This window comes from Montipora foliosa, unplaced genomic scaffold (assembly GCF_036669935.1).
Source record: "Montipora foliosa isolate CH-2021 unplaced genomic scaffold, ASM3666993v2 scaffold_406, whole genome shotgun sequence".
Taxonomy (NCBI): domain Eukaryota; kingdom Metazoa; phylum Cnidaria; class Anthozoa; order Scleractinia; family Acroporidae; genus Montipora; species Montipora foliosa.
In genome coordinates, this window is record NW_027179708.1 from 269967 (window position 1) to 290000 (window position 20034).

Genomic DNA, 20034 nt, shown 5'->3' on the forward strand with positions numbered 1-20034 from the left:
CGATAATGATGAAAACGTAGCTTCTTCTTAAAAAACATACTCAATTCAAGACTAAAGTGCAAAAACCATACCCTGTTTATGACCAAAATGGCCAAAATCGATACCCTATCTATGACCAAAACGGCTGAAAAGCAGATACCTATATAGCCCATATAAGGGAGTACCCCCCCTCCCCCCACCGGGGCTCAGTCACTGTAAGGTTCTATGGAAAGCTCACCTCACCTCACCTCACCTCACCTCACCTATTACCTACTAATATAAATAAAGGCATAAATGTAAACAGCTGATTTAATTCTCTCGGTTTTACGAGGCACAGCTGCATTCGTCCACAAGCTGCGACAAACGACTGATATACGGATTCATTCGTCTTTGCGTTATATCGGAGACATCCAAGCCCAGTTCAATGCAAATGCTACGCAACATGTCCACACTTAGCGACGTCGGTTTCTTCTTGCACGCTTGCATGAGGTCACAGATATTGTAACCTGAAGAGGATACAATTGGGTGCTGAAGAGAAACCTCCCTCATCACACGCGCACAGATTTCCGAATGGGTCGTCTGCGCCAACGCTGCCCTGTTATCTTCTCCTGGGACCTCGTCGTCTGAATCTCCACGGTTCACTGTACTGGGAGCCAGCCTTTTCTTTGCTGCCAGTCTTGAGAAGAATCCAGTGATTTGCTTTCCTGTTAGAACTTGTTCTGGTTGAAACCGACGAACTCCCAACTCGTCCCTTGCAGATCTCATTAATTTTGAGACCTCACTCGGATCTGCTTTCCGTCCACTTTGCTCGCCAATTTCAAATTGCTGTTTCAAAAATTCATTCTGTTTCTGCGTAAAACGAGCCTTCTTGGTGATTGTCTTTAGAGCCAATCCCATTGGAAGGGGAGTTAAGCATTGGCTCTGTTCTTCACAATGTAACTGTACAGTGGGAATCCTACTACCTTCATCCATTAGCTTTGAAGCGTAAACTCGTTTTGCCTTGTCATACAGTGTTTCCTGTTCAGGGAGTCGTTTGTGTTTACCCGTGTCCAGATGTGCTTGTAGCGATGTAAAATGGCTGTAGGCTTTTATACATCCTTCCTCGGGGCACGGGAAAAGTAGTGAAGCTTGATCATTTTCACTATCATCATCATCTTGGTCTTGACTGGTGGTCTCGTTGGTTGCTTCTGGATCCCGTTTAGATGATTTCTTTACGTGCCTGTGTCTCACGCTCTTGAAAGATGGCGTGGTCTGCGATGGGGGATCAAGCACTTCTAGAACTTCCGGGATCAGCAAAACGCCCTCAAATTGAGACCACGGTATCAACTTCCCTGGACCCACATTGAACGCTCTCCACGCACGTATTCCGCTCTCTTCATACTTGAAGTTGTTAAGCAAGCTAACACCCTCCCATTTGACTGGCGGAGTAATTGACGTATTAAGTGAGACGTAACTAGCTTTCGCACGAGACTCTGGACCAGACTCTATGGCAGTTTTCAGCTGCACAGCTGTTGTCACATCATGACCCTCGTTAACATATCTTCCTACATCTCCCTTAATAGTTGCTGCTTGACGGTCGCAGACTCCTTTGCCGCCTTGAGGGTCGGAAAAGTCGTTCCGTTCTACAACCACCCCAGCGATGTCACCTGCTAGTTTAGCTGAAACGATTGTATACCCGCTGTGGTAACAGCCTGCATTATCTTGCTTGTAATAAGCTCTTTCTAATTGCGGCATTTCCTTCTTCAGGGAGGCGAGGCAGTCCTGCATTATAGATACCACGACGGCACTGTCTTGTGAACAGTTCTGAAAGACATGTACAAATGTTTGAGACTCAAAGTGCTCGCTTTCTTCCGACTTTCTGATTGCAACTGTAATATGCCATGGTAACCCACGCTTAGCAAACCAGTCCGACTGCGGCTCTCGAAATTTCCGTGGCATGTATTTCATCGCCCAATCCTGAACAAGGAACACATCAGATTTGCTCTTGATTTTAGCTAAAACAGAACATTTGGCTTGATCCTGGTGAACGGAGCGCAACTGATGGGATTTCCAGATCATGATGTTATTTGTTGCTTGCTTAATAGTGTGCAGCATGTCCTCCTTCTCCTCTTCATTGCAAAGTGCATGAGAACACTCACTTTCCAAGGTAGTTAGAACTTCCTGCAACTGGCAGCACTGCGCGCATGACTCATTGTGTGGGTGATCGCAGCAGGCTTGAAAGTCAGAGTCTGTTGAATCACTTAGGGCGTAAGTCCTACAGTGATCAGCAATGCTCGACGACTCAACCACATGGACCTGAAACACACCAAAGACAACACAAACCGCAATTGTTGTTTTTACGTATACAATTTTAATTGCAATACTTTCTTGAATAAGTGACACCCCCGTCCCCCTCATTCTCCGAATTAAGCGTCCCTCGAATAAAACCCTCGTTCCATTAGGTGTTTACTTCTGATACTAACTTTCAAATAAAATATAATAAAAATAAAAATATAGTACAAATATCCAGCAAGATCACAGTATTTTTACTTTGGGAAAGTAGTTCACAAAACCTGCTGTGGTCATGTTTCTCCCATTTTCGTGAATTTCTTGTGCCAAACCTCATACTAAATTTTGTAACGAAATAAAATACCTTGTAGTCACTCTTAAGGTATTGCTTTGATGAGCGCAGCTGTTGCTTCATTTCTCTCGCCCAGACTTCCGTTTTACCACAGTCAACCAGTTTATCGACCAGTTTGTCCAAGTCATCAAATGCCTCGGTTCCTTGGGCGGAAAAGTTATCAAGTCCTTGTAAAGACTTCCTAACAGACGCTGAACACTCATCCAAAACTCTATGTAGTGTTCGCTTGCTCATGGGCTCAAAACCTCTTTCACTACAGTATTGTTGGTACCAGGGGCGGATCCATACCGGTTTCCACCGTTTTACGGAAAGCGGTCAGAAACACGGGGAAGGAGACTTTCGAAAGTTAACATCCAAAACATTGCCTGGGGAGCATGCCCCCGGACCCCCCTAGAAACTCTTTCGTTGTTTTGAAAATCGGTCATTATTTATCCCAGATCCGCCCCTGGGTACTGTTGAACAATACGCTCAGGTATCATCATTCTGATCACGTTTGGGGTCTTAATAACCTCACCAGTTGATAGCTTCAAAAGCCTTTCGCCAAAAGGAACATCATGAAGAACATGCGGACTTGTGATGAACGAAATGAAATCTTCTAATTTTCCTTGGTCAACTTTCATCCTCCGGTATTCATGGCTTGGAATCGGTTCTGCTCTCCCGTGTAGCAAGGTATGGTGTCGAGCTATGTTATAGCGGTAATTGGTGACTGTTGGGATAAACTCCTGCACCTCTTTGAAAGACAACTTGTCAGACAGGATTGAGAGTATTTGCCGTCGAGTACTCCAGTGCTGAGCGTTTAAGTAACTCTCGGCAAACGCTTCAAGAAGCTCCAGATCCTTCCGACTTTTCCCACCAGTTGTTCTTAGATAACCTTTGCGCTCACATAATTCATCCCACAAGCATTTTGAGTCTTTTGGAGCAAGGACATCCAGAACTGCTGAAACGCACTGCTCGGCTTTTCTCACATATCGGCGCTTAGAACGGCTTTGCGCTTCATTCCACGGTACTGACAGTACGTGGCGCACTGGGCTGATGTCTCGAACCTGTAGAAAGCGGTTGAGCTGTTCCCTGGACTCGTCTTGAACGTCGGTTAAACTATCTTCACTTTCCTGTGAAGCCTCGTCTGGTACATAAAAACTCTCTCGTTTAGACTTGGCTTTACATTCAGTATCAGTGGCCGGAATGGAAAAAGAAATGTCTCTATCAGTTTCATGATGGACCTGAAGTGCGAAAAAGGAAAGAAAAGTTTGAATTCCATGTGCGACACTGGGGGGGGGGGGGGGGGAGAGGGGGGCTGGTGGGTGGAGGCGGAGAAGGTACTTTTTTCTATTGTCTTAGGTATTTATGTCTTTTTAGGGTCTGTTTAACGAGTTACCCGAACAACTGAGCTACCCTGCATGGAAGAGCCAATTTTTCATACGTTCCGTTAGAAAACACATTGGAGCGTTTACATGCCAGACAGGGTGACCCGACTAGCCGAGGGGAGAAGACGGCTAAAGTAGCGTTATACTCCAAGGCAGCCTTCAACGTGAACTGCTTCTAGTAACTACGATCAATTAGTAGAGTGAAAAGTAATAGCCCAATACACTGAAAAGCAGCTGCTAGCGGAACGAGTGATTAAAAATTTACACTTACTACCTGTTTGTCCGTCATCTGGTTTGTTGTGCTTAGCGGCCGCTATTTTTAGTTAATGAGATCTTCGTTTATTTTTATACTCTGATTTCACATTTCTATTTCTTATTTTAGCATTTTATTTAGGGCTACATACTCACCAGGTTTAACTCGCTCAAACTATCTGCGATGTTAGCAACTTCTTCTGTCATATGTCCTGTCTCAGGTATCTGTTCTTTAAACACGCTGAGCATCTTTCTACATTTTACGCAAATTCCTTCCGGAAAAAAAAGGGCGAACGCTGTTAACACCACAGAAATTATCCCAAAGACGCGTAATTTTAGATGGAGCCGTACCAAATTTAACTGTAGCTATTTTTGGAAACATAAACAAATACAATTGCGAAAGGCTGATGGTGCGATGAAGGATGAAAGGGGTGAGGGAAAAATAAAATGTGATATGTTTTGCTCATTACGAACCTAACATTTTTCTTCCATCAATGGAAACTTTGGAAATCCAACAAAATGGAAAGGGAAAATCCAAGAAAATGCAAGGAGATTATTTTCCGTAAGAAAGGTTTCAGTCAGGACATCGCGTCAGTTAGTAATATACCGCAGTGCGCAGAGTTACCCATATTAGGTGTTCCAACAAAATTGTTAATACAGTAGTCACGTGCGCGCGAAGGTAATTAAGGCCAACGAGTCATTATTCGTATTAGGATCTTTACGTAAGGAAGGAATGTCCCAGGATGAAGTAGATCACTTTTTTCACGCAATAGTTTTACCAAATTTTTCTTACGCTCTGTCGCTTTATGGTGCCTCAGATTCCGACCTTTCTGTAAAACAGAATTTCTTAGATCGGTGTATGAAAAGAAAGTTATACATGTATGCGTCCAACAATGTAAATATCAGGGACTTGCTGGAGAAGGCAGACAAGACACTCTACAAAAAAAGATCGAATGTCCGTTCTTCCAGTTTTTACCTAAGGAAAAGAAAACGAGGTACAATCTTAGAAATACGTCAGTCTCTGTCCCTTGGATCCACACTGACAGATTTAAGAACGTTTTTAGTAACAGAATAATTTTTAAATATGATATGTAAATAGTTTCTAGAGTTTATATTTTTTCTTTCTTATTAATTGTAACTTAGGATATGTATTTTTATCTTAAGAAATAAAGATTATTATTATTATTATTATTATTTAATCGTACCCAAAGACTGGAGTTTTGCTTTATATCTGGTTAGACTGCTTTTATATCACAAGCCGGTACGTAATCCTTAACACAGCGCGAGCTGCTAACGGAATACGCGGTGTCTGACATTCGCTGGAATACGGGCTCCGATAAATGATGGCAATCAACTGGCTATTAGTTCATCAAACACTTCATCACTTACCTGAGCCCACAGGGACAAACTGATTTGTAAGTTCCAATAACTTGATGGACTGGGACAAATTTATTCCTTTTTGCATTGTTGGTACTTTCCGAAGGTCCTTGCAGTGACCCGAAACAACTTCCGGTACGCTACATAAACCACTTGGCCTTCGCCAACCTATGCCCAATCGCGCCCGATGAGCGGGACAGATGGTCATTTCCAAGAAGTTTGATGGCTTTTCAAAACACCCGCATCTTGCCAAGATAAGTTCCACTTCAGTTTCAACGCCGGAAAATTTCAAGGACTTTTTGTGTTTTTTGATCTCTTTATTACACTGGGTGAGTGGTATGATGGAAGTCGAAGAACTACTGCGTTCGTCCGCGCCACAAATTCCACCGGCAATATTGAAGAACGAACACGACATTTTTAATTTGTACTTCCCAGTAATAACCTTGGTTTCATCCGAGGTAAGTGCGTTGTTTATTTAGATCAAGAAGTAACGTTTACTTTCCGTGGGAACAATTACCCTATTGGCTTCCACGACGACATACAGTCTCACACACGTAATGAAATTAATTAATTATGGTCCGATTTCTAATCTGACCTTTTTTTATTTCTTTACCACTTTTAATAGGAAATTCTGTCATATTGAAGCAAAGTCTCACATCAGCAACTAAGATAGTTTTACTTATGACCGATTTGACGCAACAGATTTAAAATATTTGCGAATTTGATCGTGCGCGACAAATCATGGGAGAGTAAAAGTTTCGTGTTTCCCTCACTTTTTTCGAGTTAGTTTTTTATGATCGATATAGATACATTTTATATAACGAAGCAAAACGTAAAATGATTTAACCGTCTTAATTGCGATGTCTCTGACCCAAACTTGGTTTTCTATTTTGGGGTGAGTTGCATGAGCTCACATTGTAAATTTCACTGGCGCTGAATTGTAATTTTCTCGAGTTTTGACCGACCTTCATTCAAAACTGATAGTAGATCCCAAATAAATGAAACTGCAAACTTAAACCTCAATGACTGGACACTCTTTGGTTAAAATATCAGAAGATTTGAAACACTACCGGTCAGCTTTTTGTCTCGCTGGATATAGATTATTTTTGAGTTTTCAACTAATGAGGAAAGTGTGTTTGCTTAATTGGGGCTCAGTTCGCTCGGAAAGAACAAGAGATAAAAATAATCACTATGTCTTGGCTGAGGAAGAGTCAATATATGCAATTAAAGTTGAGAAAGATTCACAGCGATGCAAACGTCTGTGTAGCAAGGAGCTGAAAAGTGTGAAATTTTGGATTCTCACGGAGTGAAAATTTGAGCTTCCGGTACGATAACCGTTTTTCGTGGTTTTCTGCCGTTGAATAAAATATTTCAAAAAACTAACTTGATTTCCTCTAGTTACTTACCTAGGCCTTCAAACTGACAAAGTCTGAGGGAAATTGATTTTTTGACCCTGGCCACGATTTCTTTGATTTTTAGTGGCAATCACTCTTAAATGCCAAGCCAATGATCCAGCAAATGGCACCTCTCCCGAGAAGTCGCATGATGGCGTACAAACCTCCCTTTTCGTACTCGGGTATGGATCTTTTTGGGCCTCTGTATGTGAAGCATGGAAGAGGCACGGCGAAACGTTGGTGCTGCTTATTTACCTGCATGAATACCCGCGCTGTTCACCTCGAATTGGTTCAGTCAATGGGCACAGATGACTTTATAATGTGTTTACGAAGATTTATTAACCGTCGTGGTGAAGTGACTGAGATAAGATGCGACCGTGGATCGAGCTTTGTCGGAGCAGAACGCGAGTTGAGAGAAGGGCTTGAAGAGTGGAACCAGCAACAGATTGATAGTGAGCTGCTTCAGCGAGGGTGTAAGTGGATCTTCCAGCCACCTACCGCCTCAAGTATGTCAGAAGTTTGGGAGCGCCTGGTGCGCAGTGCTAAGACTGTCATAAAGGCAATCCTTGGGGTACAAGTAGTCACAGAACCAGTTCTTCAAACCCTGCTGACAGAAGTTGAAAGAGTACTAAATGGGAGGGCCCTCACCGCCAATTCAGATGATCCTAACGACTTACAGCCACTCACACCTGCGCACTTTCTCATGCAGAGGAAATCCATCTGCCTACCTCCAGGCGTATTCGAGAAAGCAGACCAGTACAGAAGAAAGTGGAAGCAAGTCCAACTTCTTGCTGACTTATTTTGGAAGAGATGGGTGCGCGAATACCTTCCGACCCTGCAAATCCGAGGAAAATGGCGCAAAGCCCTTCCCAACCTGAAGCGAAACGCCCTAGTTCTGCTGGTTGATGATAACGTACCAAGAGGTCATTGGAACCTTGGTCGTGTCTTGGAGGTTTACCCTGGACCTGATGGAATGGTACGCACTGTCAAAGTCAAGACCAAAGACTCCGTCCTTATACGACCAATTCTCGGTTTTCAGCTGACGTCATAACCTTATGCAAATTAGGTTTCCGCCATTCTGGTGCCCCTGATTATAGGGAAATGTATGACATTTTGAGCGCTCACGTTCGAAGTCTTCAAATAATTCATCTTTCCAATGGATATTTCCCAAGAAAGCGACCCAAAATCACTCGACGAGGTACCAGTACTTTCATCCTACGCAAAAAAACCTCGAAAGCCACGTTCGAGAGCGCTATTTGAAGAAGATTTTCTGTCGTTTGCGTAGACCCAGCGGCCATACGGAGCGATCAGTTTGGCTCCTCTAGAAGTCTCAGACTTGCTTTCTTAGTTAGTTTTAGAGACAAGCTACTATACAAACAAGCAGTTTAAGGCCTTCAAAATTTTGAAAGCGTACAACCAGATGATTTCTGGTTTCGTTGCATCCGTTTGAAGCAAGGGAAGGAAATCGCGGGCAAGATTGTTGTTGTTTGTGGCCAAGGTGACTCGGAAGTTTGACAATCGGCGTCGACCTTATCTGTATCAGTTTCCAGTTGGATTTCTTTTAATACCTTCGCTAACTGCTATGGCCGCCAGATGAGAAGAAAAGGCCTCCTCATTCCCTTTGTTTCGATGATTTCCCTCTTCTTCTGTCAAAGTACTTGGTCGATTAGAGTCTCAGTCCTTCACCTTGAGAAGGTGAGAAGCTTTTTTCCTTCGAAATTCGTCCGATTTCCTTCAAACTCAGTCAATTTGGGCGCTCCACCCCTCGCATTCGCCTGTCGAATTTCAGCGAAATCGAATAAAACGCCTCCGAGTTAAACATTTGCTAACCTGAGTATCACAAACGCCTGATACTCAGGTTAAATTCACCTCATTAAATATTCAAAACCGGAGCACCTCATTTGCATCGGGCATATTTAATGAGATGAATTTTCGAAGATGAATTTCTCCGCGACGTTGTGGTTTAATCGGTCGAAATTGAGCACACTTGTTCGAGGGGTTCAAGCGCTTCGGTGGTGTGAATTGGGAAGACATCGGTGGAAACCCGGCCGAGACACGCTTTATCGAAAAAAAACCAACTTTCGAAAAATTCTGACTCGCTCGCCTTTTACCCTAAAACCCTGAACCAACGCGTGCTAAATCGCTGCGAAAGCTTTACAGGATAAAACACAACTGTTCACAGCAAAAGCCGTTACTGGCAATCACCGCAAAAGCTTTAATTGCTAAACCTGTAAAGACAATTTCAGCAAAATAAGTCCAACCCCACACTTAAAGTTAAAATCTAACATTAAACCGTGAGGCAATCGCTGCGAAAGCTTTTAAATTGTCCTTTGTTCGTTGTATCTGTCCCAGAGTAAGGCAGGCTTCCCAGAAACAAAGTCTTTCGATCTCGTCTGTGAAATCCACGCGTTTCGGCGATCTTCTGTTAGCTGTTTATAACTTTCACCGTTCTTATCAACAACGATAGGTATACGGAATAGACTAATACCTTCCTTGTTTCCAGATTTTACTCCACAGCCAGGTATTATACAGAGAACCATCGCACTACAACTCACTCACATCTCTCTCTACGCGTCTCTGTTTACGATTCGAGGGGCTCCACAATGGCGGTTAACGACGGTTGTCAAGGACTAAGGTCACGTGGGTGAAAACCAAGAATACAGAAGCTCTGCCTGTTAGAGAATGACTTTGAAACCATGAAGAAGGAACCTAAATAGACTTTTGGGCATCCTGACCGGATTGTCCCAAGGCGGGCGGACTGTTTAGTCTAGAACTTAATAACAAACTTGGACATGTCGTTTTCCTTTGTTTTTATTTGTTTGGACGATTCGTGCCGTGTTGCATAAAGCCATCGGCATTTAGTCACATGATTACAGTGAATTTTTGCTTTTGCACGTGCTCACAGATTGATCTTGTCTTTCAAAGCGTTTTTCTGTCCGATATCCTGCACAGAATGTAAGTTTTATCGTCTGTGGTATTTCCTTATTAGTTGTTCTTTAAGTTTATTTGTCATTTGATTTTATTCTTTCTTAGTTTTCACCGTTCATGACGAATCAAAATAGCTTTCGATGCCACGAGGTTGTGATGTTTATTCGAGTGGAAATTAAAGCTTACAAACGTCAATTATAACGCGTCGAATTATTGTGCGGACACAACAACTTGACCCAAACAGATATATATAGGTGGAGAACAAATTCGGGAAAATGAAAGGAAAAAATACTAAACATACATCAGTTGATTATTACAATACACTATTTGTTTTGCCCAATATTATTTGCACTAGAAAGAAAATTAACGACCATAAGAATTTAGTCTGTGATAAGGAAAAGTTTGTTCTGACTAAAACCTATATTGGAAATTTAGGCATTTGGGGTGCTTTTTCACAGGGTTAAATGTGCATGGTATTAATTTTTATGTCAGTCCAATATTTTTCTTGAAAACTGTGTTGTCTCTATAACTTTGTCCTTTTTTGTGAAGCATGACATTTTCTTCTCTCAATTCAACATTTGATTTGTGTTGCTGATCTTGTTTTTCCAGCTAAAGTGTGTTATGTTGAATAATAATTATTTTTGTTATATAACTGTTTTTGCCCCCAGCAGCGCATGCTCTCATTGGTTACTTCAAGGTCACGTGACATCTAACAACAACACTTTTGCCGTTCAAAAGTCTTTGAGCAGGCAACAGTGCAAAATCTATGACGTCAGAGGGTAACAGTGCACTGTTGCCCGCAAATGTTGACCGACGACCACCGTTGCTGTTCCCATTGCACGTTTTCCTATTTGTGCTATATAACAAATCACTTAATGACTGGTCTCTCAGGAAACAGTTCATTTTGTTTCCCTTGTCTGCGCCTCAGAGAAACATTGGAAATTTTTAGGGAAACAAAATTAACTGTTTCCCTCGGGACCAGTCATTAAGTGTTTACTGTTGGGATAATAGCAAAATTATTGACCTTGGGTGTTCGGTGACACAGCTACATTGTAAAGCATAACCATTATCAAAATGATATCTGTTTTACCTTATTATAGTGAGCTAACTTTTTGGTGTCGTTTTACTCACAGGTCTTGTAATAGGCCAAAAGCAATTTGAGAAATTCATGGGGTTGTGCATCGTGTTCAATGCAGTTTGTTCTGTGCATGTAAATAATAATATGAAATGAAACAAGTTTAGTGTGTTACTGATTACAGCTAACAGCCTGTGGCACTCAATATAATGCTAAGCAGTGTACTGTCAGTGGTGTGTGTGTCTTGGTGAAGGGAGGGGGGGGGGGGGGGGAGGGGGTTAGTACTGCAAAGGCATTGGCATGTCATTGTCGTAATGAGCTAAACCCAAATACTTACCTTCATGTTTTTTTGTGAAAGTTTTTGTTTTCGTTCTCGATTTTTCTCTGCTTAATATCCAGCTCCTGCCTTTGATCCTTGAGGGTTTTCTACCTGTCTGACTAATTCTGTGTAACTTAGTGCTTCAGTTCTCTTGGCAGATTTTTGGCACTGACAAAGAAGGGGGCGTAGAATCTATATTGAGGGGTAGGGGAAATTCAATTCAGGGCAGATTATTATTGCAACTATTGTAATGTTATTCCATCACTCACCTTTTTGCTGGCATCAAAAGCCAAAAAAAGCGCTTTGCACATTGAACTAGAGCACCTTTGCTGACATTTTCAGTCTCTAAATGGAAAAAGCAGCTTACTTTGTTGAATTAACTTAACTCGCCCTTTGCAAAGAGTCCCATAAACTTGAAAAAGCACACAATCCCCCAGCAGTCAGATGTGACAGTTGACATATTTTATTTTTAGTTACACAAAACATAGCAATGAACGTTGTTAAAGGGAAAAAAATAACAGGGTTTGTTGTCAATATTTGCCGCTGTTTTAAATATAACAGGCAGCCGCTCTGCTTATAAAGCGAGAAAACTTACATTGTATTACATGAACAATGTCGACAAGATATTAACTCGAAGTTAAAAACATTCATGTACGTTATATACATTTCAGGACAACTTACGACCCCAAAACCTCACAAACTATATCGAGTGGAGTGAAACTATAAGGCACTGGACTTCGCTTTTCTGTGTAAAACCAGTTACAACTGTGAAGACGAACACTAGCGGTAAAAAAACCTGCTTCTCTTCAAACTTCGATTTGAAAAAGTCTCTCTTGGTGTATGAAATCGGAATTCCACCTTAAAACACCTCTCAAAAATTTTCATATCAACGAAAAAAAAGTCATATTTGATATGTTTCGCGAAAACAATTTACCTCCAACATATCTCTGTTCTGAGCTTAAAGAGTAACCGACCACCTTAAGAAACGCAAAACTCTAAACAACGAACGTCAAATGAAGCTTCGAAGCTGGTCAAAAACTCTATTGCTTTAGGCGAACTGGTTTTGGTCCGATCTCTTCCCTGACGGCTCTGAAGCATCGTTGAATGATGGTAGATTCAGATCATCTTTTTGCAAATTTTCTCAGAGAAACGCCAGCGGCGTGACAGCCTCCACAATGACGTGGTGGATTTTGATTTGTCGTCCGCCATTTTGAAAATGGAATGGCGGCAACACAAGTGTGATTCTAGTGCGCATGTCTAGCGGTTTTTGCGTTGACAGGTGTCAGTTAACCATAACATTGATGTCCAATATCAAAGCTGTATGCTGTAAACAAACACAGAGGTCAAACGTCTGCGCATGCCCAAATGGATATTTTTTTGCCAGCCGCGCGCCAATTTCCCGCGCAAAATCTTAAGGAGGCTCGAAATAGTTTCTCCTTTTTTCAAACAAATAAACATATTCTGTCCTTAGATACAGTTAGGGGAATCATATCAAGACGAAATTTGGCCAGGGTATTAAGTACCTATCGTAGATTTCTCACATTATGTTTTCCTCCAAAATAATGTTACCATGGCAACGATATTAGGCATTTCTTTGAGCCTTAAAATCAACATATGTGGTCCTTTTTGAAGAAACGGGACGGTGAAATTTTCCCATTCATCGTTACCAGATAATGTTAGAAATACTCTCTAAAATATTTAAAATTCAACAAAATCTGTAGGTCAGTTTTTCAGAAAAATAAGTTTTTTTGAATTGTGTCTCAAATTATTTTTTTCACCTACAGAATTTTTTTAAATTTGAAAGACAAACGGTTTAAATTAATCTAAGCTAACATGCAAAAAATGAAAAAAAATCACCGTCCAGAAGCAGAGATATAAACGAGTAAAGTTGCAAAATCAGGAAAAATTAGGGGGTTACAAGATCAGCATTTACGCATGCGTCACCCGCTCATTCGAATCCGCGCGCGAGTGGAGCTACAGGTCTACACAAACGGATTTAAGTAACTATTAAACCGTTTAAGTAGAATTTTCGTAGTTTTCGTGAATAGGAGATGTCTATTTATATGCCATGTATATACGAATTGAAGAAAGGTAAGCGAAATTAGCGGTATTTGTTTATCTCTGGTGACCCATTTAAATCATGAGCTGACGCAAGCAGCTTACGAATTACGTGTGTGGCTTACGCGCGCGCGCTCAGCTGAAAACCCTTCGAGCCTCCTTAAAGAAAAGCATTGCAAACAACCGGTGTAACGCAAAATCTACGAAACAAAACTGAAACGTTCATAGAAATCTGTAAAAGGAAAAAAGAAAAGGTAAAAGGAAAACTTAAGACTTTCCAGACACAAAGTTTATTAAATTACCGGTATTCTGTTGATTTACCATTTCGTTTTGAGCTTTACCAAAAAAGTTATACGTCTTCAAAAACGGCGTCATGCTGCGAGCTGACAGCGTAGTAAGTTTTTATTTGTTATTAGGCTGATTTAGCAACAGAACGGGAACGTCAGTGGCGACGTCGCGCGCAGCAAAACTACCAATGAGAATTTAAAATAGAGAAGAAAAGAGTGGAGTCTACTCTATTCTGAATTCTCATTGGTGTTTTTTCTGCGCGCGCCGTCGCCAGTGACGTTCCCGTTCTGTTGCTAAATCAGCCTATTATCAATCATGCGATGCGTGACACCGGAAGCTGACGGCAAGCGGTGTGTAAACGAAGGAAAAACTCGTAAAGAAAAAGAAAATTGCAGCCATTCGGCTTGGCTCAGACGAGCTGACAAAACATTGCCAAGGGCTGGAGGGATTCCGTCGGGATTGTGGATTTGTTTGCGGCACGGTAATGAAATCCGTCGAAACAATAAACCATGTTCGTGTTCTTCATACTATCCCTGAACGGTTTTACCAGGTCTTCGAAAAGGTTGGAAAAAAAAATTACCAGATTTCAGACCTGGGACAAACTGGTGTTGTAAATGCAAATTTGAGGCCGACAAAAGCTTTATTGATCACGTTAAATACATTCCATGGAAAAGAAAGGACTCCAACAAACAGAAGGTAGAATACTTTTTAAGTCTGACATTTCACGAATTATTTCTCTTAGCCCGTTGTACAAGTTAAAACATAAACAAATATATAAATAACGATGAAAATGTCACTTATTGGATGCGGAGGGCCTACGAAAAGAAGAACAGTGTCATGAAAATACTGACCAATAAAGAGGCAAGTCTAGTTGTGTATATATTTCTTTCTAACTTTTGATATCCAGTCGATATTATTTACTTATATTACATTCACATGTTTAATCAAAAGTAAATCATAAGAACTATTAAATCGCTTTAACTTCTCAAGGCTCTTGCAAACTCTTTTCTTTACATATTTCATTTTTTCCGAATCAATTTAGCCAGTAATTATTATGTTAGTGGCCAGATTAAATCAAAACAACGCATATTAGATATCCAGAAAGGAAAAGAGAAGGAAAACAGTATTTTGCTTTCTTGTTTATTTACTACTCCTAGCAAAAGCCAGAGTGTAAAACTGGAACTGTTTTTTTATGATAATTTTAGCATCACTATTTTAGAGCCTTCAATTGGAGAATTGATTGAAAGATTTCAGATGGCAGTTGGTAGTCATTATTAAAACAGTGGTTTGCCCTTGTAGGAAGTGAGTGCCATGAGGAAGTTTACAGAGCTTCAAGTGAAGTACCTGAATAGACCATTTTACAGTTGTAGCTAAGCTGCCTGGCCTAAGAATGGAAGCGAGGCTGCCGATGACCCTGTTTTGATACAAACCTTAGTGCTTTTCTAATGTTAATGTAGACTAATTTAAATCACAACAACACAATTTACATGATAAAAGCAGTGAGGTCTGTATCGATTCAAGGTCACCGGCAGCCTCGCAGCCATTCATAGGCCAGGTCACTGAGCAAACAACTGTAGAATGGCCTATTGTTTAAAGCTGTCTTTAAAACAATACTTCGGGAAGACTCCAGACTGTCACAAGACAGAGGATACCTCCAAGAATAAAGAACAGTTGCCCTCCTTCATATAATAGCATATTTCAGTTGTGAATAAACATAAATTAATCTGAACCAATAAAAGGGTACATCTGAAAAATCTGAAATAAATTTCCATGTTTGCATAGATCACAGATTACATGTCCTTTGCAAAAAAGACTTGGGTCTGTACATGCATCAGCACTGTTGAGATACTTTGCGCTGGATTTTGCAACAGCTGGTATGTACTGGTGAACATCGAGAAAGGCAGATGCCATATGCGTCGCTTTTGACAACTATAGATTATCTGGTATGCGAAGGAAGGGAGACTTTAATGTAAAGGTGGTATCGTAAAATATCACCTGTAAGAAATTTTCACCAAAGGTCTTAAAAACCATCACAAGTCATTTCTTAGTCCTCTTGCTGCGCAATGCCAACAACTGAGGGCAAACGATATACAGAAGCAAATCAAACAGTTCAGGTGTAGTGTGAATAATAATATATTATTTATTTCCTTTCTTGAGCCCTTCATTTTAATCATGCCTGTAGTGAGTCTAAATTAAGAGAGATTTCAATAATAATAATAATAATAATAATAATAATAATAATAATAATAACAGCAAAAGAATAATAATCTTGAAAATTCCTTTGTTTTCTATACAATCTGCTGCCTTGTGTTACTCCGTAAGAATTAAATCTTGATCGCTTTTGAGAATGAGAAGGTTACACAAATTTAATAATTGTGGAGCATAATACAGGGAACAGTGCAAATGTACATTTCAGTTTCTTGAAATCCAGAAATCTGGTAATAAATTAGCATGTTCACTGTGATATGGTACATTGCATCCTATTTTATCCCTGAAAGCAGTTCCACATGACCATCTGGTTTGTTGCTTGAGATGGAAAACTGTTTGTCCTGACAGTCACTTCCATTTCCCTCATGGTGTCATAGCTGCTAGGTCTGACATATCAGGAAGAGAGGCTAGGCATTTCTGGCAAAAATTAAACAAGAACTGTCATTACAACACAATTTATGTTCTCTTACATTTGTAACATTTCTGTGACTAAAGACCAGTTATTTTGCATGTACAGTGTAGTGTACAGAACGAATTTCAAAAGAGATCAATTAGCATTACTTAAAACCTCTTACAAAAGGAAAAATGGTGAAGTTCAAGTGTTGAACAAATAAGAGAACATCTCTGGAAATAACAGTTACTTCAAAACAAAAAACAATACAACTACACAGAAGCATTACTTAAACAAAATAAAACACGATAGATCGAAAGAACTTTTCATTTCTTAAAATGAAAAAAGAGGAGAGCATTCAGTATTTCTGTTGCAAAATAAATAACTTATAAAACATGCCTATGCACTTAACTCAAGAATTGTACATAAGCTTTAAGGATGACATGAATGATGTAATATTTACACAGCTTCTCAATCAAATCACGAGAAGAACACGGCATTTCACCTTTCTTTACGTGTAACTTATAATGATTGCCAATGCTGTGTCTTCTCATGCATGAATGCCTTAGTATGATAGACCATCATAGACCATGCTAAATCGAATGCATCGTACGCTTTAGTTTAAAGTACTGTTTGACATCACTTCTACGTGTGGCTACTGTATGCCGGTCTCAATAAAAAAATATGTACAGACTTACTCGCTTGTGTGGTCGTTTTTAACTCCAGTGAAGCGACTTGAAGGTCGCACCGCCATTTTGACCGCCCGTTCGCCCTTTTCACTCCAACGCTCGCACATGCGCAGACGTTTGACCGCTGTGTTGCTGTAAACTAGTTACTGGGTTGCCCTATGGGAAACCCAGTCGGAAAATAGGTAGATTTCCGTTTTAGTATATTTTTCCGTGTCGGTAAAAGTCTTGCCTGTTACTCCCCTGGTGAGTGGTGTCTTTGTGCATAGAGCCTTCTGCGCGTATTTTCTTAGGATCGAGAGGGTAGTGGAACTGCGTAGATTTCTCTGGTGGACACAGTAGAATCATTAACTTAGCCTGCAATGGCGTCGAAAGTCATGCAACGCGAATGGCGTTTTAGTGGATCCTTAAACAAAATATACCCTTATGGAGCTCAATAATAGAAAATCAGTTGGATAAACTAGGCATGAATCTCAAAAGCGACGAGTACTGGACTTCGACAACAATCTATCGCCCGTCGAGACGAAATCAAAGTGAGCAGTATTTACCTAAAGTACATGGTAATTTGACACAATTGAGTTTCTTGTCTTCACGCACGCAATGAAATAGGAAGAGGTTTTCGCCTCTAAGAGCAAATATGTTGTTTGTTTCAATAAAATTTTCGCTGGAAAGGGATTCTGTGGTATTTTCTGCCTTTGTGAATTATAATATCATGTTGTGTATTGGATTTTCGAGCTTAAGGTTGAAATGTGATATGGGAGAAGTTTTTTAGTATTGCTCTCTAAGCAGGAAGGGTTCACAGACCTGTTGGAAGCGTGCTTGAGTTTCAACAAAATGAGCCCCAAAATCAGTGAAAACTTGTGACGCAGATGAATAATAAAGTAGCTGCTATTTCCAAAATGATGGAATTACCTGGTGATAAATAACGTCGTACGCGTCTTGGAGAGTAAATTTTGACTTTGCATAAATAAGAGTTGGGCGATTGTGATCTTTGTTTTGACTTCGCTCATTTCATTGTCAAACTTTATAACACTTGACAGAAAAAGAAACTTACAAAAACCCGGTATCTTGCCATCATTTGACACAGATGCTTCACTGTTTGGCGAGTAAACATGCCGCGGTAACTTAATCACGGCGCCCGCTGAATTCCGGCCATGTCACTTTCGATTTTGCAATTTACTTGAACGTAGCAAAAATCTCACAAAAAGGTTTGTCGCTGATCGTAACTTTTTATATTCTATATTCACGGTTCAAAATTAATGTTGTTTCCATGTCGTAAATATTTTATTCTCGATCGACCGTCCGGGAAACTTCCTTCTGCTCTTTCTTATCAATAGTTATTTGCTTTTTCATCAATATTTGTTTTGCATAAAGCAAGCTAACAGGATCTGTACCTTGCTGAGTTCGCATTTGTTAGCGTTAATACTTTAGTAGTATTTTCGGTCAGATGTTTTGTTTTTTATGAGGGGTTTATTGTTTTGGTCTCCCATCCTAACACTAATCCCGCGAAACAGGGCTTGACTTCAGTGAAGTTTAGTATTACAAAGCTGTCAGATGCTTAGAGGGCACACTTGTCGTGAAAAGAAGTTGTGAGGGAACTTGAAAATTATCAACGTGTCAGCCCAGAAGCCAATGTTTCTCGCTTCTCTTTTATTTGTTATTCTTCAGAGACTGGAATGCTGTATTTCAATACCACACAATTCAGTGCCTTCTGATTTTCTGTAGCACGTACCACAGGCAACCCAGTGTATGCTTCACAGAAGCATCTCGTTACAGTGTCAAATGGAGTATTGCCTCCTGGATGAGCTCCAAACTTGAGCCCGTGATATGGTTACGTGTACTGGTCACATTGAAATACATGAAGGGGCGGACGTACGGACGGAAAATGACGTCATGGCTATTTTACCAAATTTTCTCCCATCGATGGGTTACCAGTATTTTCTTAGCTATGGTGCTGCGCGCGCGCGAGCCTTCTGCGCGTGCGGAGCTCCGCTAAAAAAGAGCAAACTTCAATATATTTGAATGGATGAATCTTTAGTATGCATGCATTAGTCCACAGATCTTCCCGCTTTAAATTAACTTTAATAAAGTGTTTCCAATTAAAAACAAAGAGAGAACTCGGACGAAAGTATTTAAAACGCTCATTTTTTTTTATACTTGGTAAACACATATTCATCAGTTAACTGAGTGAAAACTCCCGACTTTCAAGTCATATGGAGAAAAAACCTAAACTGGCTCCGAGCGAGATCTACAACGCAATAATAAAAACAGAGCTCTTTTGAACTGTGGCATTTTTAATGCATATAACAATGGATTTATAACAGAGTTTGCGTAAAATAAGCAATCTAAGGATAGTGCTAAATGCGGCCATGTTTCATGAGAAATGGTTTCAACCATTTCGCCTGAAGTAACATGAAAAAGAAACCAGAAAATTGTAAATGGCATCACTAGTATTAACGATACAATTGTTACAATGAACAGTGTCTTGGTCAGTTTTCTTTCTCTTCTGATTGCACCATGATGCTGAGGATGCGTTCCACAGTAAAATTTAGCAGCGATGGACGTGTAAGAAACAACGATGATAAAAAGGCAACAAAATAGGAACGAGTAGTATATTTATAGATGTAAGTTAAATAATGTACATCCGATTTTACGAGATTATAAGGCCAAGATTAAAGCTGTATACCAAGTGGAGAAAAAGATAGCAAGTAGGCGGAACAAACTAACTAAACATACCAAGAAATGGGAAAGGCTTTTGGCATATGCATATGTAGGCTTGTAGTGTGGGTGTTCTCCATGTGTCCCTCTTATGACTTTTTATTAATATTCTTTGATAATAATGATGATGATGATAATTATTAGTGTTAGTTGTTTTTTTACTATTGTTGTTCAATTTATTGTCAGAGTGTTAATGAAGTAGTGTTATCTACTGAGTTGTAATTAGTAGTCTATTTTGTTTTGATATTGTAATTAATAGTGTGATTTATATTTTAGTAATTCATGATCGTTGTATGTATTGTGTAGGTGTAACAAAACAATAAAAAGTTTTAAATTACAAAAAAAATAACATAACCTTAAATAGACTTATAGCAGGT

At 40.1% G+C, this 20034-nt stretch overlaps 1 protein-coding gene and 1 pseudogene across 2 annotated transcripts; one reads left to right on the forward strand and one right to left on the reverse strand.

Moving 5' to 3' along the window:
- Nucleotides 1-263: 263 nt before the first annotated feature.
- LOC137988087 (uncharacterized) lies at nt 264-4990 on the reverse strand. 2 transcript variants are annotated; one of them, XM_068834152.1, is made up of 3 exons: nt 4372-4990; nt 3114-3819; nt 264-2274 (listed from the first exon to the last, which is right to left on the reverse strand). In XM_068834152.1, the coding sequence occupies exon 3, from the start codon at nt 2071-2073 to the stop codon at nt 304-306; it is 1770 nt and encodes a 589-aa protein (XP_068690253.1). In that variant the 5' UTR covers nt 2074-2274; nt 3114-3819; nt 4372-4990; the 3' UTR covers nt 264-303. The 2 variants fall into 2 exon arrangements, with proteins under 2 accessions (XP_068690253.1, XP_068690252.1); XM_068834151.1 differs by lacking the exons at nt 3114-3819; nt 4372-4990 and adding an exon at nt 2612-3097.
- LOC137988088 (uncharacterized) lies at nt 4735-5432 on the forward strand (annotated as a pseudogene).
- Nucleotides 5433-20034: the final 14602 nt, after the last annotated feature.